Source organism: Hypoxylon trugodes, assembly GCF_022578975.1.
Source record: "Hypoxylon trugodes strain CBS 135444 unplaced genomic scaffold F4822scaffold_3, whole genome shotgun sequence".
NCBI classification, from domain to species: Eukaryota; Fungi; Ascomycota; class Sordariomycetes; order Xylariales; family Hypoxylaceae; genus Hypoxylon; species Hypoxylon trugodes.
The window spans coordinates 718,084-745,139 of record NW_026250018.1 but is presented as its reverse complement, the minus strand read 5'-3'; the positions used below and the strand labels follow the sequence as shown (position 1 = coordinate 745,139).

Here is a 27,056-nt window from a genome sequence, read left to right as displayed (position 1 = left end):
CTTTCTCATCTTCTTTCTCAGGATTGTATGGTAACAGTCCTTCAAGAACATGAGCTATTATCTGAGGGGTTTAACCTTTTATATTGAAGATCCATCTGTTTCCAATGCATGTCTGTTATCGGATCTGGAACCTCGTTGAGAATTTTCTTCATTTCCTCCATCAGGTGGCGCACCGGATTACATTCGCTATGGTCCTCCGCACCCTTCGGACTCTGCCTCCCTATGTCGTGTATTACCAAGTTCGTCAACTTCGTATATAGTTCTACCACACTTTCTTCCACTTCATCTGCCTCAGGGAGGGGCCAGAGACTAGCTCTAGCAAGACAAAACGTCATGGAACCAAGTATCATCGACTCGCACCTATGATGGCCCATATATGAGGCATGTCGGCACCATCGTGGGCTCTCATCCACCACAAGTAGCATTGCGACCATGTCTCGGAATACCCTCAAAAAGGCCTCAATGGTTTGGTGTCTGATTTCGGTTATTTTCTCTGATGATAATCTCAGTTAGCATCACCCAACCAAGTGGTATCCTATCGTACCTATCACATCAGGCGGCATCTGCAACCCTTCCGGGGGCAGATAGGGTTCCAGGAGAGAAGCGGGACATTCAAAGAGTATTCGACGTGCAGTGGCTTTAAACAGCGCTTTTCGACCAAACTCCCATGCAATCCATAACAATTTTAACGGAGGAACATTCGAATCTCGTGTCTCGTCTTCAACTGAGGCCAGCCAAGGGTCGATCCATGGTATGAGAACCTGCGTGGCGTCATAGTAATGTGTGAGCGTAGTGAGTGCATACAGTCGGTCAATAGTCATCGTCTTGGGCACCTCGGTAAAGGAGCCATGGGTCATGCGGATAAAAGTGGTAAGTGAAGCTGGGTCATCGTTTGGCAGATCGACTACCCAGTCTTTGTCATCGACCGGCTTCGCTTCCGCAAAAGAGCCGTATAGCATTCGATCGAAAACTGGCGAGGTCCGTGCTAATGTGCGTGAACAGACAAGGAACAAGTTTGATGTCAGCTCATCTGGTGGACCGACCCTGAGTGTGAGATCACCACGTGGGTCGAATTTGATCCGAGGCTCGCATTCGGACATTGTACTCAACTACCTACTCTCGTTTTGCCAAAATTTAATGTCTATCTCAAGGCATGACATATCGACATCTTATAGACTCTAAAACGACTCATCTCGTGTTATAGATACCTAAAGATTTCTCCTTAGAATAGTAGTTACGGGTAAGCTAGCAGAGCTAAGATCTGTTAAAGCCTCAGCCACGAAACACTAGCATTCTAGATCGTACCTAGGTGACAATACCACCACACCACTGCGCCACCCTTTAAGCATTGAAAACTAAATGCATAGCCTCTTCTTACCCATCAAGGCTAACATCTCGTTTTTGTGTTAAGGCGACGCTTCGTATTAATCAATTTCCTTGAGCAAAGCCTCTTACAAGAATTTCGCGTACGGCCTTTTTCGCTGGTAGCCACCTAGGTACCCTAAGTGGTTGACTTTTGTTAGCTTATGCGTGGTCTATGTTTAGAAGCGAATATTTTCTACCTTATGTCTGAATAGTTCCGAAAGCCATTGTATGGGCTTGGACTTGGTAGTCGGTGCAGCAGCTGGTCGGACGGCGTTTTAAACGGGCGTGTCGCATACTGAAAACAGAGAAGACGAAGGGCCGAGGAGGCTCTGGTCAACCATTCTCAAGTTCCTCGCAGCTCATATCAGTTTATAGCTAAGCTTTCAAAAGCTTGCAGTGTTTCGCTTAGTGGTTTAAAGGTGATGACGACATTTAAAGCTGACAATAACTGATGAATATCAACCTGGTATCACTAGTGGGCTCACATCTGTAAATATGATGATTAGATAAATTACCTAGGTATTTATTTAACTGAATCTAGAATTGCGATAATTCGATCCACTTGCCTAGGTACTACCACTAATTACGAGAAGCTCTGAGTCGGCGTGGAATTATAGGATCGGCGACAAACGGCGAATTTAGGTACGGTAAGCCCCTATTGTCAATCTCGTATTACGCACGCAGCCGCATGGCACAGCCGCCAAGGTCGGAATGGTTCCACCGAACCTCGTTGGCATATATTGAGGCGATCCAAAGATTTCAATAGTTTCGGCTTACTCAGTATTCCTTTCAAAAAAGAAATGCATGCCTGTACGGGAAGTGGTGCGTATGCTTACGCGTACGAATAGAACACCGGTTGGCTTGTCTTAAATGAGGCACTGATACCTGGGCCTGTCGGCCAAATCCCGAACCGATTTCTATTCCATTTTTCAACCCTTAGACGTCTTCCATCAGTTGTAACGGAAACAAAACCTGGCCTAATTGTTTCCATCCCTTTATCTTCACAGGTTGTGTTGGAAGATACAATCTTCTGCGCCACCGCGCAGACCAAGTCAAGTAAATTTCCAGTTTTATTCCATATTTTGCCGTTGTTAAGTAGAGTAATTGTAAAATTTTTGCAATTGGCTTGATGATCTATGAATTACTTAACTTGATGACACCGCCGTTTGAGGGTTAAATACTCACCCATACTCCCTTTTCAACCCGACGATAGACTAAATTCTATCCGACTTAGCAAACTACTGTATGAGGACGTAAAATGGGCTCCACCGGTAGAGATCAACCATATGCCAGGGCGTACGAGTTGCATGATATTCCTGGAGACACAAACGTATGTTAATCCCGGCGGTCGCGCTAATAGAAATGGACAACTCCTCTTAACCTGGCTATACAGAATCCTTTTGATCATCCAGATCTAGAAGTGGGCGACGAGCGTTATTCCCTTCATGGAGCAGGCGCCCACCACTACGATCCCGATAGACTTGGCGCCTCAATTTCTCCCGCTCCCACCAGCGTGTACGATGATGATGCCTCCGAGCCGGGGGTATATCATCTACCCTCTGCGGCGTCTCTAGTTAATGACGAGGATGAACACGGTCAAAACCTCTTTGACAATGGGTACTTCGGCTTCGGCAAGCCCCCTTCGGTCTACGGTGACCCCGAAGAGAGTTGGGCCGCGCGACAACAACTTCCCGCTGCTGATTCGGGAGGCGGAGGAGGAGGCGGCCTTAGACGCCGCGACACCCGGAAGATCAAGCTGAAGCCTGGTTCTCAGGGTTCCGTTCTTAGCGCCGATTACCCAGTTCCCACTGCAATACAGAATGCGACGGAGTCTCAGTATCGAGGTCAAGAGGAATTTACGAAAATGCGTTATACAGCTGCCACCTGTGACCCGAACGATTTTACCATTCTGAACGGGTACGACTTGCGTCCCCGCATGTATAATCGGCATACAGAGCTCATGATTGCCATCACCTACTATAACGAAGATAAAATCCTCCTTGCCAGGACTTTGCATGGTGTAATGCAGAACATCCGCGACATAGTTAAGCTTAAAAAGTCGACTTTTTGGTCGAAAGGAGGCCCAGCATGGCAGAAAATAGTCGTCTGTCTGATTTTTGACGGTATCGAAAAAGCCGATAAAAGTGTTCTCGACGTTCTCGCCACGATCGGGGTCTATCAGGACGGCGTCATCAAAAAAGATATCGACGGCAAGGAGACAGTGGCACACATTTTCGAGTACACGAGTCAATTATCCATTACCCCGAGCCAACAACTCATCCGGCCTACTACAGCGGCTAATGATCCCATGAACTTACCTCCTGCGCAATTCATATTCTGTTTAAAGCAAAAGAATAGTAAAAAAATCAATTCGCATCGCTGGCTGTTTAATGCATTTGGTCGTATTCTTAACCCGGAGGTTATCACACTCCTCGACGCCGGAACTAAACCGAGTCCCCGGTCTCTGCTAGCACTTTGGGAGGGGTTTTACAACGATAAAGACCTCGGAGGCGCATGCGGCGAGATCCACGCCATGCTGGGTAAAAGGGGCGTCAAGCTATTAAACCCAATAGTCGCGGTTCAGAATTTTGAATACAAGATATCGAACATCCTAGACAAGCCGTTAGAGAGCTCGTTTGGATACGTAACTGTCCTGCCTGGCGCATTTTCCGCGTACCGCTTTCGAGCTATTATGGGTCGGCCCTTGGAACAGTATTTCCATGGAGATCATACGTTATCGAAAATCCTAGGGAAAAAAGGAATCGACAATATGAATATCTTTAAGAAGAATATGTTTCTTGCCGAGGACCGAATCCTTTGCTTTGAATTGGTGGCTAAAGCTGGCCAGAAATGGCACTTATCTTATATCAAAGCTGCTAAGGGAGAGACTGACGTACCTGAGCGCCCTGATGAGTTTCTAAGCCAACGTCGGCGATGGTTGAATGGCTCCTTCGCGGCATCCTTGTATTCCATCATACATTTCGATCGAATTTATCGGTCAGGGCACAGCATCATTCGCATGTTCTTTCTCCATGTCCAGCTTGTTTACAACTTAAGCAACCTCATATTCACCTGGTTTTCGCTCGCGTCATATTATCTAACTACCACGATTATCATGAACATGGTGGGCACGCCGGATGAGGCGTCGGGATACCACGGCTGGCCCTTTGGCGATGTCGCGACACCTATCGTCAATGTGCTCATCCAGTACTTGTATATGGTCTTCATCATAATACAATTCATCCTTGCGCTCGGAAACCGACCGAAAGGTTCTAGGTACACCTACCTTGTCTCCTTCGTGGTGTTTAGCTTGATCCAGACCTATATTATCGTCCTATCTTTTTACCTCGTCTATCGCGCCCTGAGCCAACAACCACTGGCTGATCAGATAAACACTTCCTCAGCTCAAGCGTTCTTTGAGAGTATGTTTGGCGGTGACAGCGTAGTAGGCGTCATATTACTTGCCCTCATTACTATATACGGCCTCAACTATGTGGCCTCGTTTCTCTACCTTGATCCATGGCATATGTTCCACTCGTTTCCTCAATACATTATACTGGCATCAACGTATATCAATATCCTCATGGTCTATGCTTTTAACAATTGGCATGATGTTTCTTGGGGTACCAAGGGCTCCGACAAGACCGACGTTCTGCCATCCGTTAAGAGCACCAGGGATAAGGAGACGGACGCGGTCGTTATCGAGGAGATCGAAAGAAAGCAAGACGACATCGACGACCAATTTCAGAAAACGGTGTACAGAGCACTTGCTCCTGTCGAAGAGGAGACGACGGTAGAAACTAAGGATGCCGAAGACTCTTATAAATCCTTCAGGACGGGACTAGTCATCACATGGATTGTCTCTAACTTGTTGCTGATTGTTTTCGTCACCAGTGATAGCTTTGAATCGTTAGGTGTCGAGGTAAGAAGTCACTTAATGCTTTAAACATTTGTTTTATGTCAACTAACCTGTTATATGCAGCCGGCTTCGAAAGGACGGACTCCCGCATACTTCAAATTCCTCCTATACGCTACTGCAGTGCTCTCTATCTTTCGTTTCATGGGATTTCTCTGGTTTCTTGGAAGGACCGGTATTATGTGCTGTTTCGCTAGAAGATAAGTCATGGGACTTAAGATCAAGAGGCAGGTGTTATATCGCAAGCCGAGCGAACTTTGAGGCTCGGCCTCGATGGAATCTGTGCAATGTGTAGGGTTGCAATGCAAGCTACCCGATATGGCGAGGTACTGTGACTTGATTGGCGAATAGAGGAGTACGGGGATAGCGGTGTCGTTGCGGAGGAGCAGGGATAATTGCCTTTAGGTAGCATGTATGATACGCTGTTTTGAGGTTTTCGAACAAGACATACATGTTATACCGAAATAGTTGCGTTTCGTCCCATAAGCCCTTCGTGATCTCCGGACTCGCTGTCGTTTCTCAACTATACGCTGTTCTACCGCCAGCTCCGGGTCGGATCAGCTCGAAACACGGCTGTCTGTCTTATATCCTACAGCGAATTAGCAATTATCTGTGTGTATATGGTCCTACATATGTTTGATGGCGTCATGACCTGGGATACCCAAACGGGAAGATTTAACTGTCAACTGAGCGGGAGACGGTTTGCGACGGGAATTAATGTGCTTCACATAAGGCGTCTTGCCTTTAATCTATGCGTATAAAGCGGATATGGGCACTCTTCATACTTTTGAGTAGGTACCTAGCTCATTTCGAAAGTTGTTGGTATTGAGAGGTACATGCTCGGCTGGGCAGGCATGACACTTGATAATCCTATGGCTTGGGGTTGTACGACAGGAATGTTCATTCCCGAGCCGTTTCCAACCGCTCTAACCGACGCGGAAACTAAATTGCTTTTGGACAACCCGCCTCAGTGGGTGGTGTAAACACGCGTCGCAAGAGGTATTACAGTTGCAGCATGATTAAATGTGAGCATCATCATGTCGTTCAAATATCATAAATGTTTATAATTCCTCAAAGTCCGTGAGTGGGGGGTTGCCAGTAAATGCCTCGATTACGACGATGAAATACGTTGGGAGGTATTCAGCGCGAAATTTTAATTGTGGCGTCAATGACCCCCAAGCCCTGCCCGTTGGCGCCCGACTCAGATCTGTTATTCGCCGACAGTGCTCGGATAACGACACCAAGCTTTGTAAGCATGGTACCTGATCGATAAAGATTATGAGAGCTCGGAGGGTTTGATATTAGTTCTTTATACTCGAATCGTAATATGACGAGAAAATATATACCCACTAATCTAGATGATTCCGTCTGTCATTTAATCGGCCATTTTGGCCGCGATCGGCTTATTAAGAAGTCCCTACCTTTAAGTAGATTCTTGGCTAGAGATCCATTCATCTTCTTAGTATGTACCTCCTAATTTCTGATGCTGGCATCTTTGTCTTACATAGATTTTTTTTTTTTTCCTTTTTTTCCAGCATGTCTCGTAAGATATGGCCAGCCATCTCCTAGGTACCATTCCCAATTGGGAAGTACTGGATGCTGGTGATTGGGCCTTTAATTGGATGTCACATCGTTCTGCACTCCAATTGGATATTACGATAGCAAAGATAGTATTTGAAGTCCGATATTTCTGCAAGCCGCGAAGTTGCAGCAGAGTTGCAGACCGGAGACTAGGCAACCACCATATCTATATCTTGGGCGAGATATTATATCGACCGCAACTTGTGATAAACTGGAAATTCTCAAAATCCGACGCAGTGGGGAGACATCTAAGTTGAGAAAATCTTCATTGGCTGGAAGTTGTCTCAAAGCAGCCGAATGAAACATTAGAGAGAGATCTACATGCAGGGACTACGTTCGAGATTCAAAGCCCAAGATATACCCATCTCATTAAAGCGATTAATCAGCTATCTCTGCAGCGGTCCGGGTTGCCCTAGGCATGGAGACCCAGAGACCCAGTAGCCAGGTGGGTTCTCATTGTTCGTATGGATATGTCTGAGCCTTAGCGCCGCACGTTTTTGGCTAACACCGAACGGACCCGGCTTCTGGAAGAGGTCGGAGTATCTCAAAATGGCAGTCTGGTAATGTATGAATCATCGACACCCTTAGTAGGATGCAAATTTAAAATTCCTTCCCACCAACGGTGTGACGGCTCCCATGACGCGAAGGGAGATACGGAAGTTGGGTGCTCCTTGTGAGCAGATACCCCTCTGTAAGGGACTAGTAGCCGTTTGCGCTTGTTGAGCGGTCTGACCCCATCTCACCGACATATCGTGCAACGTGCCGTTGCCCCGGTGTTATCAATATCACTTACCCATCTATCTCTAGGTATCCAGTCAGCAACAACGGACCTATCAGCAATGCACGGGTTGTGAACCGCTGCGGACAGGCGACATGCGCCTAGGGGGATACGATAAGTCCGGAGCGTTGGTGGGTGAAGTTGTGGGACTTGAGGCCGTTGAGATTTAGGGTCACCCCGGCCGGCATATCATAGGCGTTAAGTCCAATACCCGAAGGACTTAACTAGCATCAGGTGTGGTGGGCCAGCTCAACACAGTTCATACTTACATCTATGTCGTTTTCGTTTTTGGCCTAGCCTTCTGATTAACAATCTGTTGATTAACAATCAGACTTCTTTATGAAGACGCAAACTCCCCCAGGGCCAATCTGTCCGACGGACATCGGATGCTGCCCCCTTTTCCTCCCTTGACGCATCCTAATAAATTCTTGGGCTAGCAGTAAAAATTTAACATTTTCATTGGTATTTGGCCACTCAATTTGACATAGATTCTTTCTAGTCTCCTCGTCGCATCGCCCCCTTGATTTGAGTACGCTAGACTTCCATAGACAAAGAAACCGTCAGTGCGTTGCTTTACTTTTATGAGCTTGTTGTCCCCCCCTCGGCTCCGGACAAGACTTGTCTAACACATCTCACTGCCGAAGAGGAGGGCTGCTCGCCATGTGGGCTAGCACCATTGACGCCGAGGCTCTCCGCCATAGAGAGCCTGGTGTGCCAGTGAATCAATGGCATCGTGAAGACGCACCGCCGGATCCAAACCGACTTCAGGTACCTGAAACGGCACGAGAATTAGCGGGCCAAGGTGGACCTCACGACTCTAACGCTGCCGGAAGTGGAGAAGGAACTTGGGGCGAGCGCGATGTCGGTGGCTTTGGTGAGCAAGAAGCTATGGAAGAATTGGAGGTGTTGAGGCATAACCTCTCACAGTTGCATAGAACAAGAACCCGGGATACACAAAATAGCAAACGCTTCGACCTAACGCAGGTCCGCAGTCGCCGGAGTGAAGCCAACGACATATCGAGGCGGCAAACAAGAGACGGCGGAGCGGTCGAACTTGATGGCGACGAGAAGTTCGAAGTAGAAGCGGACGAAGGTGAATTCGAACTAGGAGAATTTATGCGCGATGGCCACTTCGAAAAGCGTGGAGAGGCAGGCTCTGAAAAACGAGTCGGTGTTATCTACAAGAACCTCAACGTTAAGGGTGTTGAGAGCACATCCTCTTTCGTCCGCACCGTCCCTGATGCCGTGCTTGGAACATTCGGCCCCGATTTATATCGTATCCTCTCGGGTTTCTTCCCCGCTCTACGATTTGGACGAAAACCACCGACGCGAACTCTGATCAACGATTTCACTGGTTGTGTGCGCGATGGCGAGATGATGCTTGTACTAGGCCGTCCCGGCTCTGGATGCAGCACATTCCTCAAGGCGGTCAGCAACAACACCGAATCCTTCGCGGCTGTCGAAGGCGAATTATCATATGGCGGCATTTCGGCAAAGAAGCAGAAACATATGTACCGAGGCGAAGTAAATTACAATCCGGAGGATGATACCCATTTTGCTTCGCTCAACGTCTGGCAGACATTTACGTTCGCTCTTATGAACAAGACGAAAAGGGGATGCAAAGAAGAAATTCCAATCATAGCTGATGCATTGATGAAAATATTTGGTATCAGTCATACGAAATACACGCGTATTGGTGATGAATACATCCGGGGTGTATCTGGTGGTGAGCGCAAACGAGTATCTATCGCCGAGACACTTGCATCAAAGTCGACAGTTATGGCATGGGATAATTCAACACGCGGATTGGACGCCTCGACCGCTCTCGATTACGCCAAGTCGCTCCGTATTATGACCGACATTAGCAATCGCACGACGCTTGTAACACTATATCAAGCCGGCGAGGGTATCTACGAACTCATGGACAAGGTCATGGTTATCGATGAAGGCCGACAAATATTCTCCGGTCCCGCCAAGGATGCAAAACAATACTTCATCGACTTAGGCTTCGAATGCCCAGAACGACAGACCACCGCAGACTTCCTCACCGCTGTCACCGACCCGAACGAAAGACGATTCCGACCAGGATTTGAACACAAAGCGCCCAAAACAGCTGAAGAACTAGAAAAGGCTTTCCGCGACTCACCAAACTACCAAAAATTGTTAGACGATGTTCGGGATTATGAAGAGCATCTACAACGCACCGACTTCGCCGACGCGAAAAGATTCGAAGGCGCGGTGCAGGACTCCAAGTCGAGGCACGTTAGCAAGAAATCTCCCTACACAGTTTCATTCACCCGCCAAGTGTGGGCCTGTACGAAACGAGAATTCTGGCTGCTATTCGGCGACACAGCAACCCTTTGGACGAAATTCTTCATTGTCATCTCTAACGGTCTCATCGTCGGCTCAATCTATTATAATCAACCATTTTCGACTGCCGGAGCATTCACCCGTGGTGGTGCACTGTTTTTCGCAATCGTGTTCCTTGGCTGGCTTCAATTGTCCGAGCTCACAAATGCAGTCTCTGGGCGAGCTGTCGTCGCCCGCCATCGTGACTACGCTTTCTACCGCCCCTCCGCTGTCTCAATTGCCCGTGTTATCCAAGATATTCCGGTAGTCTTTGTCCAAGTCTGCCTCTTCGCTACGCCCATGTATTTCATGACAAATATGGATATCGACGTGAGCAAGTTCTGGATCTACATGCTTTTTGTCTACATCACCACTATAATGACCACCGCTATGTATCGCATGTTCGCAAGCTTGTCACCCGAAATCAATACGGCTGTGCGATTTTCTAGTATGGCACTCAACTTGCTTGTTATCTACACTGGATATGTCCTTCCCAAGAGGCAACTCCTAAACGATTACATCTGGTTCGGCTGGTTGTATTGGATAAACCCGCTGTCTTACAGTTTCGAGGCGGTCTTGACGAATGAGCTCTCAAACCGAATAATGGAATGCGCGCCTGAACAGCTCGTACCCCAGGGTGACGGCGTACTACCAGAATTTCAGGGATGCGCTCTCCGCGGGTCCAGCCCCAATTCTCGATCTGTCCCAGGAAGTGATTACTTGCAGTCCTCTTTAAACTACAGCCGTTCAAACCTTTGGCGAAACTTTGGTGTTGTGATTGCGTTTACGGTCTTGTACATCATTATCACAGTCGTCGCAACAGAAATGTTCGACTTTTCGTCCGAAGGCGGCGGTGCGCTCATATTCAAGAAGAGTCGAAAAGCTAAGGAAGAAGCGCGCAAAGCTGCAGCACCATCCGACGTTGAGAAAAGCGGAGGGGTCGCTAGTAGCGGATCTTCGACGACTAGGACTGGTGCTGCTCAGGCCACGGCCGAGGAACAAAAAGAGACCCTGGAGCAATTGACGAAGAGTGATTCTATTTTCACTTGGAGGGATGTGGAGTATACGGTACCCTACCTCGGTGGCGAGCGCAAGCTATTGAACAAAGTAAGCGGATACGCCAAGCCTGGTATCATGGTCGCACTCATGGGCGCATCCGGAGCTGGTAAATCGACCCTATTAAATACGTTGGCGCAACGTCAGCGCATTGGTGTTATTTCGGGCGAGATGTTCGTCGACGGCAAGCCATTGGGTCCGGAGTTCCAGCGGAACACGGGATTCTGTCTTCAAGGAGATCTCCATGACCGCACTCAGACAATTCGCGAAGCTATTGAATTCTCGGCGCTCCTACGACAAGAGGCTTCAATCCCCCGAGCTGAAAAACTCGCATATGTGGACAAGATTATTGATCTACTCGAGCTTAATGACCTCCAAGATGCGATCATTAGTTCCCTTGGCGTCGAATTGCGCAAGCGACTTACCATTGGTGTCGAACTTGCTGCCAAGCCATCTCTGCTTCTGTTCCTCGACGAGCCAACGTCAGGTCTGGATTCTCAATCTGCCTACTCTATCGTCACTTTCCTCAAGAAGCTCTGCGCCGCCGGTCAGGCTATCGTTTGCACGATCCACCAGCCTAGTTCAGTTTTAATCCAGCAATTTGACATGGTGCTCGCACTTAACCCGGGTGGAAATACGTTTTACTTCGGTCCTATCGGAGAGAATGGCAAGGACGTAATTAAGTACTTCGCCGACCGTGGCGCAACATGCCCTCCCGGAAAGAACGTAGCCGAGTTCATCCTAGAAACGGCAGCTCGACCGCATAAGCGCCCGGATGGTACAAAAGTTGATTGGAATGAAGAATGGAGAACCAGCGAAGAAGCGCAAGAAGTCCTCAGGGAAATCGACGGTCTCAAGAGGGTTCGTAGCACTGTGTCGCGTGACGATAAACTCACAAAGGAACAGCAGCAAGAATACGCTGTATCGGTATGGTTGCAGACAACGGAGTTGACGAAGCGCATGTTCAGACAATATTGGCGTGACCCCTCCTACTTGTATGGAAAATTCTTCGTTGCGGTCGTCACTGGTATCTTCAACGGTTTCACATTCTGGCAGCTCGGATACAGTATCCAAGATATGCAAAACCGCATGTTCACCAGTTTCATGATCGTTACGATCCCTCCTACTATTGTCAATGCTGTGGTACCTAAGTTCGATAAGAATATGGCGCTATGGGAAGCCCGCGAATACCCCTCTCGTATCTACGGGTGGGTTGCTTTCTGCACAGCGAACATCGTCGCAGAACTTCCTGCTGCAGTGATTTCTGGCGTGCTTTACTGGGTACTATGGTGCTGGCCCTCTGGTCTCGCCAGCGTAAGCTCGACTGCCGCCGGATATTCGTTCTTGATGACAATACTTGTCTTCCTATTCATGTCGAGTTGGGGTCAATGGATCTGCGCTTTCGCGCCAAGCTTCACCGTTATCTCAAACGTGAGTTATGTCATGATGATTGAATGAATTCAAATACTAACTTGTTACGCAGATTTTGCCATTCTTCTTCGTCATGTTCGGTCTGTTTAATGGTGTTGTACAATCTTACTCGATGCTTCCCGTGTTTTGGAGGTACTTCATGTACTGGGCCAATCCAGCCACATACTGGATCGGTGGTATGCTGGCGGCAACGATCGATGGTATTCCCGTTCAGTGCGATCCATCAGAAACCGCTCAATTCGACGCGCCCCCAAATCAAACTTGTCAGACATACGCTGGTGACTTCGCAAAGGCCGCTGGAGGCTACCTACTTAATCCGGATGCTACAAGAGATTGCCAGTACTGTCCTTACAGCGTCGGTAATCAGTATCTCACAACGCTAAACGTCGATGCCGATGACAAATGGAGAGGTACGTTATCAATCATATCCTTAATCCTTTCTATTGTGTCTGGTCAGATTACAACCGCATACTAACATTTGAACTTAACCAGATTTCGGTATTTTCTTGGCCTTTTGCATCTCAAACTGGGCTCTCGTGTACTTCTTCATTTACACGGTACGCGTTCGCGGCTGGAGTTTCGGTTTTGGCTACTTGTTCCGTACTCTTGGCAAGTTTGTTGGTGAATTGAAGAAATCGCTAAAGCGGCTCACAAAGAAAAACGAATAAGCGACATCGCTAAATCGCCTACGAAATTATAAACGACATAGTAGGTCGCTCGGAATTGCATCATTTACTTTTTTACAGGAGGAACTTCACTAGTTAGGATTTCCTTGGAGTTACCACGTCGGCTTTTCAAAAGTTCAAAAGAGGACGTGCGAGCATTGACATTTAGAGGAGCAACTATTCGGGTTAACACGTAGTGGAAGTAATAATAACTCAATAATCTTGACGACTGAACGACGAATGACAGCCTCTCGACAAGAACGAATGAGAGAGGCTTGAAGTTTGCGCGAGGATGAATAAGGGTTCGTTCGATACCTGCGCCTAACGTTCCTAGGTAACTACCTACGTAGATAGATAAAAACAGAAAAAAAGACAAAAAGTTGGGATAGCGTTAAATAAGAGTCGAATATTTATCCACGATCCATTACAGAAGAATTACGCTAATCAAGGTGAAGTGATCGATGTTTGAGATCACCATATTCCACGAACACTCCCACCCCTCCCTAAAATAGGGGGTGGGGTCGAAAAATAGGGGTTGATTTAGGGGCCTAAATAGGAGTAGCTAAGCTAAACAAGAGCAGTGCTTGTAGAATCCTTACTTCAATCTTTTCATCATTCATCTTCATCCTCGTCTTCTAATGGACGCAAATAGCCAACTTTTTCAATTGCGCTCTTTGCAGGGTTAAAACCATGCTTTTCTAGATGTTCCATTTTGTCCACAGTTCGCCTTGCCAAATTGTGAACCTAGATCAAACAAGCATCACTTTCCGCAACAACCTCAAATTTCACCTTCCAACTCTCCCACAAGGCCCGAGTGTATCTCTGCTTCCCAATCTCGACTAGAATACGTTTTTCGCACATCTCATAGAGTGCGTCACCGGCACAAAGGATCCATTGAGCCCCAGCGGACGCATATGGTTCGTAGTAGCTGATGTCCCGTTCTATCGCAACAGGGCTACTTATTGCGAATGGCGATGATACGCATAAAATATTCAATCGGCTTGTATCCACTATACCAGTTGCCAGGAGACGCGCCAGAAAAGCGGAAAAATTGCTGTAGGTGGTAGTGATCCCCGGGCTTCTATCCTTTCTATGAATAATACCGACAAAGTTACCTTTAGCTTAGTTATAATCATACTTGAGGTAGAAGTAGGTAGTTCGGGCAACCTACCTTGATCTAGCTCCCAGAGCCACTAGACAAGATTCTCGTATCCAGTCTCTTTTGTGAGATCCCAGAGTACTTTCTCAGTTACTTCTCCAGAGAGAACCCGGGGGACGCTCGTCTTCGGAAGCTGATGTAGCTCCCTAAGCAGAGAGACTAGCCTGTCTTGACCCTCGTGACTAGCCGGTATCCTTATGGCGGCTTTCCCTATGCAATTCCATAGGAACTTCATCCATCCGTCTGGCCCTGAATAAACTCCGCCTTCCATTTGCCCCGCTTCTAGGCTTGAAGTCGAAGTATAGGAAATGTAGGCCTGGCGGCACTCATTAACGACAACGTCATGGATTATCCTTGCCCCAGATATAGGATTCTCAGTGCCATCGACCACACTCTGCAACATATCAATAATCCTCTTGTTCGAGTCCGAGTCGTCTTCGTCTGAAAGATGCAGCGGAATCGATGGGGTCATTATGACTGAAAGGTTCAGAAGAAGTCGCATCAATTGTTCGGATCATAAAGCCACTAGGGTATCTTTATTTTACCCCTAGGCCACAAGTTTAGAAAGGTTGCGTGTCGGAAACATATCCGTGAATCCGGGTGCTTTTAATGACTGGTGCTGATTTCAGGCTTGGGCCGCCAGTCACGAAAAATGAGAAGTAGGCAATACGTCCGACTTGTTACTATAGCATATCACCTTCTTCTTCGTCCCATCTTAAAGTTATGAGGAGACATTTCTTCAGATGCCAGTCAGCTGGTCAGGCACCGACGCACTCCTTACCCCACTTAAGATTCATGATGGAATCAGCTTAGCAATATGATAAAGGGAACTTAGGGAGTAAATCGCGGCACCCTTACACGCACAACCACCTACGCACTAAATGTGTACACAGCGAGTAACATGAATAATCATATATGAATCATATTCCACTGCCTTTTACTCCAAACTCAGAGCGTATTCGATTTTTTTGCCTCTCATTTTCCTGTTCAGGGGATATATGGCAGCTTTCATCAGCAACAGCTCACCATGTTATTCTATATCGACCCTTTATCATGCCAAACATAGTAAAGAGATTCGAGAGCCGGGGGTTCCCTTTGCCGCATTCAAGAGCCAATTATTCGCCAACGCCTTGTCACGTCAATTCAGTGGATGTGACACTGATTCTTACTTTCGGTGATGCTGTCGTTAAATTTGTAGGATACAGACTGACATTAGGTATTCAGAGAGATGGTTTATGGAAACTGCAATCCAGAATCACAGAACTACCCAAATATGTCAAGGGAGATGGAGTATTTCTCCTGCCTTGGTATCTAAATACATAGTCCATTCTACCAGTTCCCCGGAAGTTCCCATACCAACCCAACTTCGCCTGGCAACAACCATCGTGGCAACTGCATCTTCACCACATCCACCGCAGATTTATCTATCACGATAACGCCAAGAGAAACGAAACAATGGGTCAGTGCTTCAGCGGACCTCCGAAGCGGACGACCTACGGGTCTACGAGCGGCCGCCGCAAGCTCACTAAATTTCCACGCCAGCACCAGACTGCCCGGGACAGAGAACTACGCCGTGCCCACGATGACTACTGGTCGGTTCCCCGGTCCCACCGACAACTATTCGACGATAGTTCTTGGTAGCTATTATCACCTTACGCCTCCTTTACTTTATTGGCAAATTCGACATTAATTTCCCTTCCACGAAGGCTCCAGAGACCGAAATCGGCATAGCTTGTTCGGGTCGCGGATACATAAAATAATAAAACGTCAATCGACCAACCTTTTCTCGGCGTCTGCTGCTTTATTTTCGTACGTCCGTTATGTTAGCCCGTTACCGACCTTCATATAACTGCCTAGGTATCCGTTAGCACCCTCCCTTGTTATGACTGGCGTAAGGCTTCATCGATGAATACTCTCCATTCCCAATGCAGTTATACTTTCGCGGCAGTATCTATACCGGAGCTTTGATTGCTTGCCTAAGTAGTCATCGAGGTGCAATCATGGATACAATTTAGCCTACGCAGTGGCAAAGGGGGATAGAGAGGATGGGGGTAGATATTTCTCGCACTTCTGAATTTTTAGATAGGGTAGGAAAGATAATCATACCTACCTAAGGTAGCTAGAATAATCAATTATCACACTGAACTAGATATTAGATTCCCAATTATCCCTTTGAATAGTTATTGACTCATTGCAAAAATATAGATAAAAGTAGACTTACGTCGCTAACTCTTCGCTCTCGCCATTATAGCCAACAAGCACGAACATTCGACCGCATGTACCGAAAGAATTCACCATTTCCACGCCATGACCAAGAAAGAGAAAAAAGGAGAGAGAGTTGCAAATAAGAATCGTGTATAATGGGTCAACTATTCAGCAAACGAAAGCGAAAAGGCACCCGGCGCGCTTTCCGACTTAATCCCCGAGGTAGCGCGTCAGGAGCTAGACGACAACGATCCAGTCAACCTTCAACTCACCGAGACGGCCCGTGTTATTTGCCGATAAGAGTCGCTCCCATTCGAAACCGTAAACCAAGGAGCATAAATGAGGTTTCTGGCTCGCAACGGATTATACATACCTGACATTCATGAGAGTGTATTTTCAAACAGGCAATCATCTATTACAGTGGGGGTGCATATACAAATCAAAAGGCTTGGGAGTGCTTTAAAACTACTTAGGGGTGCTTGTATTATGAGACATCTGGTTCTTGTGATAGACGAATAGGGGAGCGCCTCTTAGAGGAATTTCTTATTCTTTGCAGTGATCGACTTATTAATAGAGAATCCCGTTCTTCAATTGGTGTAAAATTCAATAGTATCATGCATGACTCCGAAGCCTTATGTGGCAGGACCTCAAGTACACCTAGGTAATCATATACGATTGGCTAAGCTCGTGCAGGCAGACTCAGCCCCCATCTATACCTAGGTATGATTCCCGAAGCCACATACCAACAATAGTCCAATAGTTTTCGCCAAAGTGCCAAAGTGCCTAAGTACTTAGGTATTTAAGTGCAAAAGAGATACCGTGAGGTACTACGTACGTAGGTACCCGGGTAGCTAATCAGACTAAATTTTCGTAATACATTTTGGAATATATCGTTCTTGAACTAGTCACTTATGTCAATACCTCATAACCATCCATACATCGTCCCAATGCCAGTATTCCATATCAGAACCAAATACGTGGACGCCTTCAGATTAAAAGATGCCTTATCGAATTTGTTTGTGGATGGTGACTTCAAGATAAAGGCATGAGTTATAACTATCTGAGGATATAGCAGGCATTTCCTAACAATTGAACAGTTCCACCGCGGAAGGTTTCTCGCAACAATCCCGAGGAATCTTACCGAGGCTGAAATCAAATTTTTGAATGACAGTGTATCAAGATATCATTATATCAAGGCACAAAATGAACACATCGAAGGAAGCCGAAATGGCACGTTGCAATCAAGCACCACAGCTCCGCAATATCCAGCACCAGCTGGCGCTGTAGCTACGGATGGTATGAACTTGGATGATGAGATCCCTGAAGCACTGTGGTCTGGAGAAAAGACCACATCTGTATCTCTGCCGTTAAATATGAGTTTCCCTACAGATAAACCTCACATCTCCATTTCAATTAGCATCAAATACGAGGGACAGGATGGTAGGGTAACGGAATGGTTATACCAGCAGGAGTTCGAATCCGGAGAGGCATCCAAAGTCTTCAGCGTGACTGCATCCTTTTCCTCATCCGTTGGATCCGAGTCTCGACCAACTGTTCAAAAGGTACCTATTTACATTGATTCTCGAACCCCTAATTAATTTCCAGACTAATTAGTGGCAGCTCGCTATTAAACGCCTCAAGGAGTCTACTCCTGCCGAGGAATTTGTGCGGGAATACAAATCTCTGAAACAGATGAATCTCCTCCAACATCCAAATATCGTCCAAACCCTATCAGTTTTTAAGTACGAATGTGAAGGGATACAGTATTTCAATTTTGCTTTTCCCTTGGCACTTGGGAACCTCAAGCGATTATTCCGCGGCGACTATAACGAGATACTAAATTCGAAGGCGTTCGCCACGTTATGGACACAATTTAATGGATTAGCTAGCGTTGTGGTATATCTTCATGAAACCGTGCGGAGAGCGCATAGGGATATCAAACCTTCCAATATCCTCGTCTACGAAGGGATAAACGACGGAGGGTTAAATCTCAAATTGACTGACTTCGGTCTGTCCGTTGATCTTACTGAGGCTCTTTCGTGGGAGGCAGGTAGCGCTGCAACTCAGTCAGCCGGGGTGTACGATTCTCCTGGCCTACGATCCTCCTTGCTCCCCTCCAGCGGAGATATAAGGGAAGTCCGGGTTCCGAGCATCAAAGAGCTTCTCGCTAACGACATGTGGAGACTTGGGTGTGTCTTCACGGAATTAGTCACATTTCTCGTAGAAGGCGGTTCAGAGGGTGTGCTTCGATTCAATGAACATCGGATAACAGTAGTGGAGAATGTTTCCTCGGACTCATTTAGCGACACCAGATTTGATGATGGAGAAAAGGTCAAGCCCCAGGTGCTTAGCTGGATAATGAAGCTGGCATCTGTTAGTGAAGACGCGAACAAAATCATGCCCCTCCTTTATAAGATGTTATCTGAGGTGTCAACAAGGCCGACCGCTCGAGAGACCTGCCAACGCCTTCTAGATGTAAGAGCCTACCTACCTAGCCTTGGTACCTTTTTCCTGTTCCACTCGTTCGAAAAGTCGTTCTTTCTCTTACCTACATACTAATTATTTTACATAGGTATCCATTCTGTAAAGTCACGCATTAGTCAAACGTTCTACGATGATGGTATACGAATTGTACAGTTCATCCCTCCGGATTCTGAACCGAAGATGAAGCGACTAGACCAGTTCAGGCTCGAAGCAGAACTCCGGCTTGGACGTTCTATTGATTGGCATCCTTTACCTCCTTTAGTGAAACCATGCGCTGAAGGTAGCGAAAGGGTAGTCTGGCAGGTACGTTCACCCTTAATTATTATTTCCCAAACCCCATTGACCAAGCCTCTGTTGGTAGTGGGGAGCGCGAGAACTTTCCATTGTGCTTTCTGATAGAGATGCTCTCTATTATAAGCTCACCTGTGTGCCGATATTTGGAGGGGGGGAGCCTATACTACCCCTCTCAACCCAACAGGCCAAGGTAAAAAGTACCGCTGCACATACTCAGGGGTCTTCCGCTCCTCCTTCCCAGCCGACCCAAAGCACAAACAACAGTAGCCAAGAACAGGTACAGAATAATCCCAGCTTAACTTCAACGCCGGGCCAATCTAAACAACTATATTGGTGTGTTGATAGGGTCTTCAGCGAGCCACTACAAACTGTCCTATTCCCTATACGAGAGATCCAAGGACTTCAAGATGATGAACAGTTCTACCTTAAAGTAAATAAAAGGTTTAATAAGGTAAGGGGAGGTAAGGCCAGGGGATGGGTCACGGATTTCTTCTCATGGAAACGCTGTACCGAGGTAAACTTCATCAAGGTTCGCAAATTTGTTCCCTAACAAATATCCAACTGCACGTAGAAGACCGACTTATAGTACCATTAGTTCCACGTCGTCAAGGATAACAGCGACCGAGTTTTCCCTACTGCTCAGGAGCTCCCCCCGAGTGGCAGGGGGTACGAACATCAAATCAAATACCCCAAAGAAGTACACATGCAAATGGCGGCTATCCAAATGGTCACCGGGCTCATGTATCCGAAGGAAGCTAGAGGAGAGAAGACGATGATTACCATCCTTCCTAGGAAACTCGTCCCACCTACAGTCGAAAAGATCATGGGAGCTGAAGGCTGGGGGTTACACGCGAAGATGGGGTTCTCTATCTTGAAAATTGCCCGTTGGTTCATTTCATGCAGCATATTGTCGGTTATTTTTGCAGGCCTATGGTTGGGGTTCGTTAGCAATACGGATTTGCAGAACGCTTTCATTCCGACTACGGTCCTTTTTTCTATCATCACACTTTTTCTGGCTATCCCGCAGGTGATGGAAAAATAGGCACTCCATAAGACAGTAGGGTCATCTTTAATTTACATCAGTAATAATGCGACACTAGATATTGGATTTTACGCTTAGATGTCCGGTCGTGGCACCCTAGGTACCTAGGTAGGTAGGCCAGCATACCAAAAAGGGGAAGCCTTGTCGATTCTAGATGTGTTCTCGAAGTTGCACAACATTAGAACCTGATCAGTTTTCACATTATATTTCCAAACACCTTCATATCATATCGACTCGTTTTTACAGACGCCATATCGGGTTTGCTTTTGGGGAAAGCCCTGTGATGCGACGTTCCAGTCAAATGAAATAGGGGTCTTTTATCGAGCTTGGACCCCTAAATCTGCTCCGCGAATGGGATCCTACCGACGTACCGGCATCTCGGGGATTGCATCATCACACAATCTGGGCTGCACCATCTCACCTCGATGAAACCGTTCAATCTCGCATTAAAAATTTGTCATTTAAAAGGGTGCCATATCTGACACATTTGCAGCTGATTATCGCAAGCCGATTGTTCTTGATTGGATCGTAAAACTACCGGTACAGAATCCGAAAGGCTTCCTACCCAATGTTTGACACATGCTTATCAAGGGATGAAGGATGAAAGGTTGACGATGCTTCGCTGGGCAGGCATGATTCGCTCCATTGTAGACGAGATAACCATCTCGAGGCTTAACACGGCGCGTTCCTGAGCCCGGCAGTCCGCATTTTACCCCAAAGCTAAGCCTAGACCATATTAGCACGTATTTCATGACTCGTTGGCATCATTCGGCTAGAGCCTGACTTGACTGTTTAGCGATGCGAAAATGCAAAATATCCATTTTACAAGCTCTTGTGGCGGGTAAGCCCTTTTTTCGTAAAATGCGACCATTCAACTCCGCAAACAAACTGCATAAGCGGGCGCAGCGGTGCTGTAGCTACGGTACCTAGGTAGGTATCGTCAGCAATTTTCCCCGCGGTCCTTCTGAATCCCCTCATTTGATCTTACTAGCCAACTGCGAGGTCAATATAGCCGCCCGCCCCACGAACCGCTTGCTAGCCAAGCAAAGATCTACTTACTAGGGATCTAGCACACTTTCCCATGTTAGGGTTAAGCAAGTATCGTATTTGTTAGCTAGCATATACTCCCTAGTAAGTTGGATTAGTTCGTGAGCTATATATGGTAGGTATATCCTGAAAAATAAAATGTCGGCATCGCGAGTGACATGCCTAAGAGTTCGTAATAGAAAACATGCGCAAGTATCTAAGGTACGCTAGCGACGTAACGATCTCGGCAAGACAAAGTCAAGTTGTTATCAGGCCGGGATGGGAAGGGAGAGAGGGATTTGTTTCATGTATGATGATGTCGACGTGCAGGCTGCACGATGATGTTGATAGGACCCTGATCGTCGTATTCCGGCAGAAATGGATAATTCGGGATCTTATTTTCTTTTTTTCTCCTTTTTTTCTTGGGTCGACCAACCAACATCTGCCAACGTCTATGACATAGACGATAGGGGTTTTCTTGTGTCCGCACGTGCGAACAGGTATTATTGGAGGGTTGCAACGTTCCCATCCGCGGAGGCTGCCGAGTTCCCTTCACCTGAGGAACAGGTTCCATGGATTTTTGCTACGTGGTAACGATGGTCGTGATGGCTTGGCATACTTCGCTTGGGAACAGCTATCATGGTGTTGCAGTGCAGTATGTAGTGAGCTGAGCTACCTACATACCTAGGTAGCTATCTTGCATGTTAGGTTCATACGATTCGTATGAGCGTACTGTACCTTGGTAGGTAGTGTAGGAGTAGGACTTGCTCAAGATCTGACTCGCGGGGCTTGGTAGTGATATATGATTAAATTGAGATACCCTTCAGCTTACAGGTGCGCAAGTTACGGTACTTCGTCAGCGCTAGAGTGGGTTGCCCATAGGGTCAAACCGTCAAAACCGTTGGAAGTACCTAGGTAGTACGAAAATGTCGAGAAGATCAATAGCTACCAAGGTATTGAGCTCATAAGATTATCGCAATGCTGATCAAGTTACCTAGGTACAATGTCGGTTCTCATTGGGTTATATATGAAACCGTCTAAACATCGTGATAGTCGATACCTACTCTCGCAGGTAAGGAAGCCGACCGGTATAACATCATTCGTCCCCGGGCGGCTCTCCTTATACTAGAATTCGCGGTCCATTTAGAGGTGAAAATCAAGGAATTTCGTCATAGAATTACAGCTTTAATACGTAATAATCTAACCCTATCCGCCCAAGGGCGCGGATCTCCTTCGGAATCTTGCCCCGATACTAGAGTCTTACCTTGGAAGAGCGGCCGTCAAGTGTTCGTCAAGAATTCGTCGCGCGCCGTCTCAGCTATCGTTCCGCACTAGCTTCCTCTCCGCCCTCTTTTCCACCATGGAGTGCGATACCTAGTGCCCGCTGCCCCAGCCCGCTGGCGGCATGTAAGTACGTAGCAAAAATGTCTGAATACGCGTATGCATACGCGGCATCACGATCGATCGTGTGCGACAAGAGGTGAGAATAAGTCTTAGAGCTGCAGATTTGAGTGAGTGGTGCATGTTTTACCTGCGCCGGAAGCTAACGGTCAAGTGAAACCAAAGGAGCTTCGTTTATTAAGGACGATGTAGTTTGGAAAATCTCGATGAATTTAGGGAATCGATCTCTTAAAACATTACTAGTACCTAAGGAATCTGTTAGTGGGATTCCTTAATAAGCGGAAAGTACTCCAAAGTGCTTAGGCCTCAATGAAGCAATCGTGAAAGTCACAAGCAAGGATTTCAATCCCAAAAGTAAGGTGGTAAACGTGATAAACCATTAATAAAATTTCGACCATCATGGAAGATAGTATCAAGTAGATCTCATAACCCTTTTGGATTGCCCCAAAGTTCCCCAGTATCTAAGATGCACCATGCCTAGGTAGTAGTCCCTGCGTATATTCCCCCTCCTTCGTCTAGATAGATATCCCTTCGTGTATTCATCCAAATCATGTACCAGTACCGTAGATGACTCCCCAATTCATATGCTCCGAGGTTTCTCTATGGTATAAGTACCCACATGCCCAGTTTCCCCATTGGACGCCGTTGAAATTGAAATTTGAAATTGAGAAGAAAAAAATATGCAACCCGACCAGCTCCAATAATACCAGTAGTGCGCCAAGACAAAAAGGGGCAGGGTATCCAAGAAATCCACAAATTCATCAACTCGAAACAGTAGTCAAGAGAAATAAGATATCACGCAAGAATGAAAAAAAAGGCCACTCCGATAGCGCATCCCTCGTGCTAACATGCGACTGGATGAATCTCGTCAAGAGACCCGAAGTAACAATAAGAAGCTAGGAAGAGTTGCGACATGATAGACACTGGAGAACACATCAAACGGGCGTTTTCCAGTGGATTAGGTCTGTAGCGAACAACCAAGGTTGGTAGGTACTCCCGTGTAGGTGGTCCCCGACTGGAAAAGGCATGTAGATAGGTATGTGTGTGGTGTAAGTGCCGCGTCCGTAAGTGGAGGGGTAGAAGGAAAAGAGGGTGTCTTCGGACGCAGGAGGGATTTTGCGTGCCTGTTCCGAATAGGCCGGCTTGGTTACCACGGATTCTTGCTGCGAGCACATGCGTGTGATTTGCACGCGTTCGTCGCTCCGCTCTCTTCATTGGTAGAAGTAAAAGCAGGTTAACGTCACAGGGAGTGAGGATGGACCGGGGTCGGTAGCATTTGCCGGGGCTAGAGCCGGGTTGGGTGACGATGATTGGCTGGAGGATGAGATGGGAACCAGCAAGCAAGAAGATTGGCGAATCTGGATTGGCCCAGATTGTCAAGGTCGAGACGCTTATGACGTGTGAAGCCCCATAAACTCGCCGGGCGGGTTTTCTTGGTGACAATTGTCATAAAGTTGATCGCTGAGCAAGGTCTCTCTCTAGGCAATTTCTTGTTGCTTTTACGCGAGCTAGGGAGGGGAAGAAAGGAGTAGTAGTAAGGTCACGATGGGTGTTGTATGGTGTTGAGAGAATTGAATTGACCCATCCATCTCCCCATCATTGCCCAACCGTGTAGCGGTGAAACCCACAATCGGAATACAAAATTCTCCATCCTAAGCCAGTTGTCCTCGACTAATTGATTGGCTGAAGAAGTGAAAGAAGAATTAAAAAAAATAAAAATTGCTATGCTGTGCTTGTACATAGCTGCGCCTCTCCATGAATACTTCCTAAACCCGGGCTTGACCGGGCTGGGCAGAGACTGGGCAGATAATAAAAAAATATGAGCCCAGAATGCCGCGTGTCCTGCGCGTCTCAGCCCCAGTACCTAGGTTTGTACCTATTATCCTGCAGATAGGCGACAGAGTTGTAGTAAATCATGCCAACATGCAATTTTGGAGAAATCGCATGAGCAATAGAAAATCGATAGTGGTGATACTCGAGAGTGGGATGGAGGGAAGCACAGGAGAAGAAGAGGGGAAGGACCCGATCCGAAACGGCTGTCTCTTTCTCCAGATCTGCTTGGTGGCGGATATGCGAGATAGCCGGGCGAGCTTCCGGTAAAGTGTTTCTCAAGTGTCTGTGTGCTTTGGTGTTCTGTTGTGTCTGTGTTGCTCATGCGCCTATGCCGGAAGAACATTTCGCTATGTTTGAGGTCCCTGTCAATCGAACGTGAATGGGTCGAGGTATTGCGACCCCGGTGTGGCGAAGTGTTGGAAACAATTTGAATCCACTCCCCAGAAATAGAGAAAAAAGGGGAAAGTAATTGGCCATGCAACGACTAGGTATAGACCCGCCGTGGGATGGTATGCAGCTGTCGCTGGCTGAATCTGGACAACACCCGGGGGAACACCCCATCCATGTCAATGTAGATGCAGCGGCACCCCGTCGTCGTAAATTGTCGTGTTGTCTGTCGTGTCCTTCTGTTTACGCAGGTTAAAGCGCATTGCATGCAGTGTTGTAATACCCTTTCGGGATGCCATTGTCGGTCTGCCGTCCCATCAAGGTTTTTGAGAATATTGTGGTTATTCACGTCCCACGTTCCTTATTGGAAAAATGAAAGCCAAGGCAATATCGGGAGTTAAACCAGAAGCATCGGTTCGGGAGAGGGGGGTATTCTTCATTTCGTCGTCATGTTGTGTGATGGTAAGTCCAGCGTTGGAATTGGGTGTGAAATCGTCGACTCTTCTTTGTCGCAAAACGACATTATGTTGTTCATTTGTAGCCGACTGCGATCGCACACTTCTGGCAATAGTAGAGGTTAAAGCCTACTCGGATCATACCCGTTGAGGCAGGGTCATCGGTTGATGTGGCCTCGACATGACGATGGCATCGTAGGCAGCGCATCACCTCAACGGAAGCAACTGGTTGGACGTCCATACTGGCCCGAATAGAGAGATCGGTATCAGACGACGAAGGTGAGCTGCTGTCTGAGTCTAGTGAAGAGGAGCTAGCGTAATGTGTCTTTGATGGTCGACTTGACATGTTGATCGTGGTGTACGTGGGCGTAAACTAGCTTAAGACTTTGTGTCGAAAGGAGGGGGGTCGGCAGGCTTATAATGGGAAGCCTTATTCCAAGTCAGAATGGAATGCGTAGACGTGGAGCTGGCAAGGATGTCCTGGGTGTGTCTTGTTTCGGAACGTTTATTACAGGCTCGAGCCGAAAGATCCAGTTCAACAGGGGGAGAAGTGGTCCAAGGAGGGTCCCGTCTTTTTAGTTCTGATCAAGTCTAGAAGAACAGAACAGGTCCTAGTTCTGGTCGGTACTAGTAGCACTGGACAGGTATATAAACGTAGCAGTATGGCACAAGCGTTCCAAGTGGGTACCCAACGGGGTAGTAAGGCGTGCGCAGTCAGTCAGCCAGTTTGTGCCCTGTCACGAATAGACCAGGGTGTAACGTAAGGCAAGGTAGGGATATAGGAAGAAAAAAAAAAAGGATGGAAGGAATAGCGTGGTGCCTAAAATCCCGACGACCTCGGTGTTTCGCTTTCTCTTGCGGATCCGTCGGGCTTGAATAACAACAATGGTGATAACAACGACAACGAAAACTTCATTCATGCGTTGTGTTTGATTTAAGTAAGCTTGGGCACAACGTTCGACCGATGACTCCGGCTGTGTAAGTTGTTATCACGGAGAATGCCAGGGGTTGATAAATGTCTTTCGGTGTGGGCTTGGTATCCGTTGTATTTATGTAGGCATGTACAGTAGTAGCCGTAATCCTTAAGTCCTATGATTGATTTAGGGCAATTTGAGTGGATAGTGTGATAACGTAGATGGGCTTGTTTCTTTCATGGGTGTGCTTGCGCAAGCTATTCCAAGGAGGAAAACAGAGAGTCGTCTGATTAATAGATTATGGATTGTTTGAGTCGTTTCGCATATCTTCTAAGCACGACAGGTCGAATATGTGGAATACAACCTCCGGAATTAAATGGGAAGATATTGAGTGATTATACATGGATTCTGCTATACTAGGTAGGAATAGGATCGTGTGGGAGAGAATAGAGGATGTTTATTTCTTTTATTAACGTTTAGTTTTTACCTAGTGTAATGAAATGGCATTGTTGAATGAATCATGTTAGTGAGTATCGAGATCTCAAAGCACTTCATCGGAAGACATAGCCAGTATAGGGAGCTTTGCTCCTTAGTACGGAAGATGCTGTAGGACCGGAGAACCAGAGGACCAACTACTGCTACCGCTACTGCTACCACTACCGTCACCACTACCACTATCCCTATTAACACTACGTATTGTACATAAATGACAAGT

General features: G+C 47.0%; 6 protein-coding genes across 6 annotated transcripts; 3 read left to right on the top strand and 3 right to left on the bottom strand.

Moving 5' to 3' along the window:
* Positions 1-41: 41 nt before the first annotated feature.
* On the bottom strand, positions 42-1,100 carry F4822DRAFT_426537 (uncharacterized protein; the record flags this gene model as incomplete). Its single annotated transcript, XM_051460583.1, has 2 exons — positions 42-493; positions 545-1,100. 2 exons carry the CDS (start codon positions 1,098-1,100, stop codon positions 42-44), a joined length of 1,008 nt encoding a protein of 335 aa, XP_051316462.1.
* A 1,390-nt stretch (positions 1,101-2,490) lies between these two features.
* On the top strand, positions 2,491-5,493 carry F4822DRAFT_161012 (glycosyltransferase family 2 protein). The gene is made up of 3 exons (XM_051453124.1): positions 2,491-2,695; positions 2,759-5,287; positions 5,348-5,493. Exons 1-3 carry the CDS (start codon positions 2,624-2,626, stop codon positions 5,483-5,485), a joined length of 2,739 nt encoding a protein of 912 aa, XP_051316461.1. The 5' UTR covers positions 2,491-2,623; the 3' UTR covers positions 5,486-5,493.
* Positions 5,494-8,300: 2,807 nt separating this feature from the next.
* On the top strand, positions 8,301-13,144 carry F4822DRAFT_426535 (ABC-2 type transporter-domain-containing protein; the record flags this gene model as incomplete). Its single annotated transcript, XM_051460582.1, has 3 exons — positions 8,301-12,476; positions 12,529-12,886; positions 12,969-13,144. The coding sequence occupies 3 exons, from the start codon at positions 8,301-8,303 to the stop codon at positions 13,142-13,144; spliced, it is 4,710 nt and encodes a 1,569-aa protein (XP_051316460.1).
* Positions 13,145-14,334: 1,190 nt separating this feature from the next.
* F4822DRAFT_426534 (uncharacterized protein) lies at positions 14,335-14,772 on the bottom strand (the record flags this gene model as incomplete). Its single annotated transcript, XM_051460581.1, has 1 exon — positions 14,335-14,772. The coding sequence occupies one exon, from the start codon at positions 14,770-14,772 to the stop codon at positions 14,335-14,337; it is 438 nt and encodes a 145-aa protein (XP_051316459.1).
* Positions 14,773-17,452: 2,680 nt separating this feature from the next.
* F4822DRAFT_426533 (kinase-like domain-containing protein) lies at positions 17,453-20,325 on the top strand (the record flags this gene model as incomplete). The annotated part of the gene is made up of 6 exons (XM_051460580.1): positions 17,453-17,524; positions 17,603-18,067; positions 18,126-18,980; positions 19,095-19,292; positions 19,351-19,812; positions 19,879-20,325. The coding sequence occupies 6 exons, from the start codon at positions 17,453-17,455 to the stop codon at positions 20,323-20,325; spliced, it is 2,499 nt and encodes an 832-aa protein (XP_051316458.1).
* A 5,113-nt stretch (positions 20,326-25,438) lies between these two features.
* On the bottom strand, positions 25,439-25,968 carry F4822DRAFT_160733 (uncharacterized protein). The gene has a single exon (XM_051453123.1). The coding sequence runs from the start codon at positions 25,771-25,773 to the stop codon at positions 25,504-25,506; it is 270 nt and encodes an 89-aa protein (XP_051316457.1). The 5' UTR covers positions 25,774-25,968; the 3' UTR covers positions 25,439-25,503.
* Positions 25,969-27,056: the final 1,088 nt, after the last annotated feature.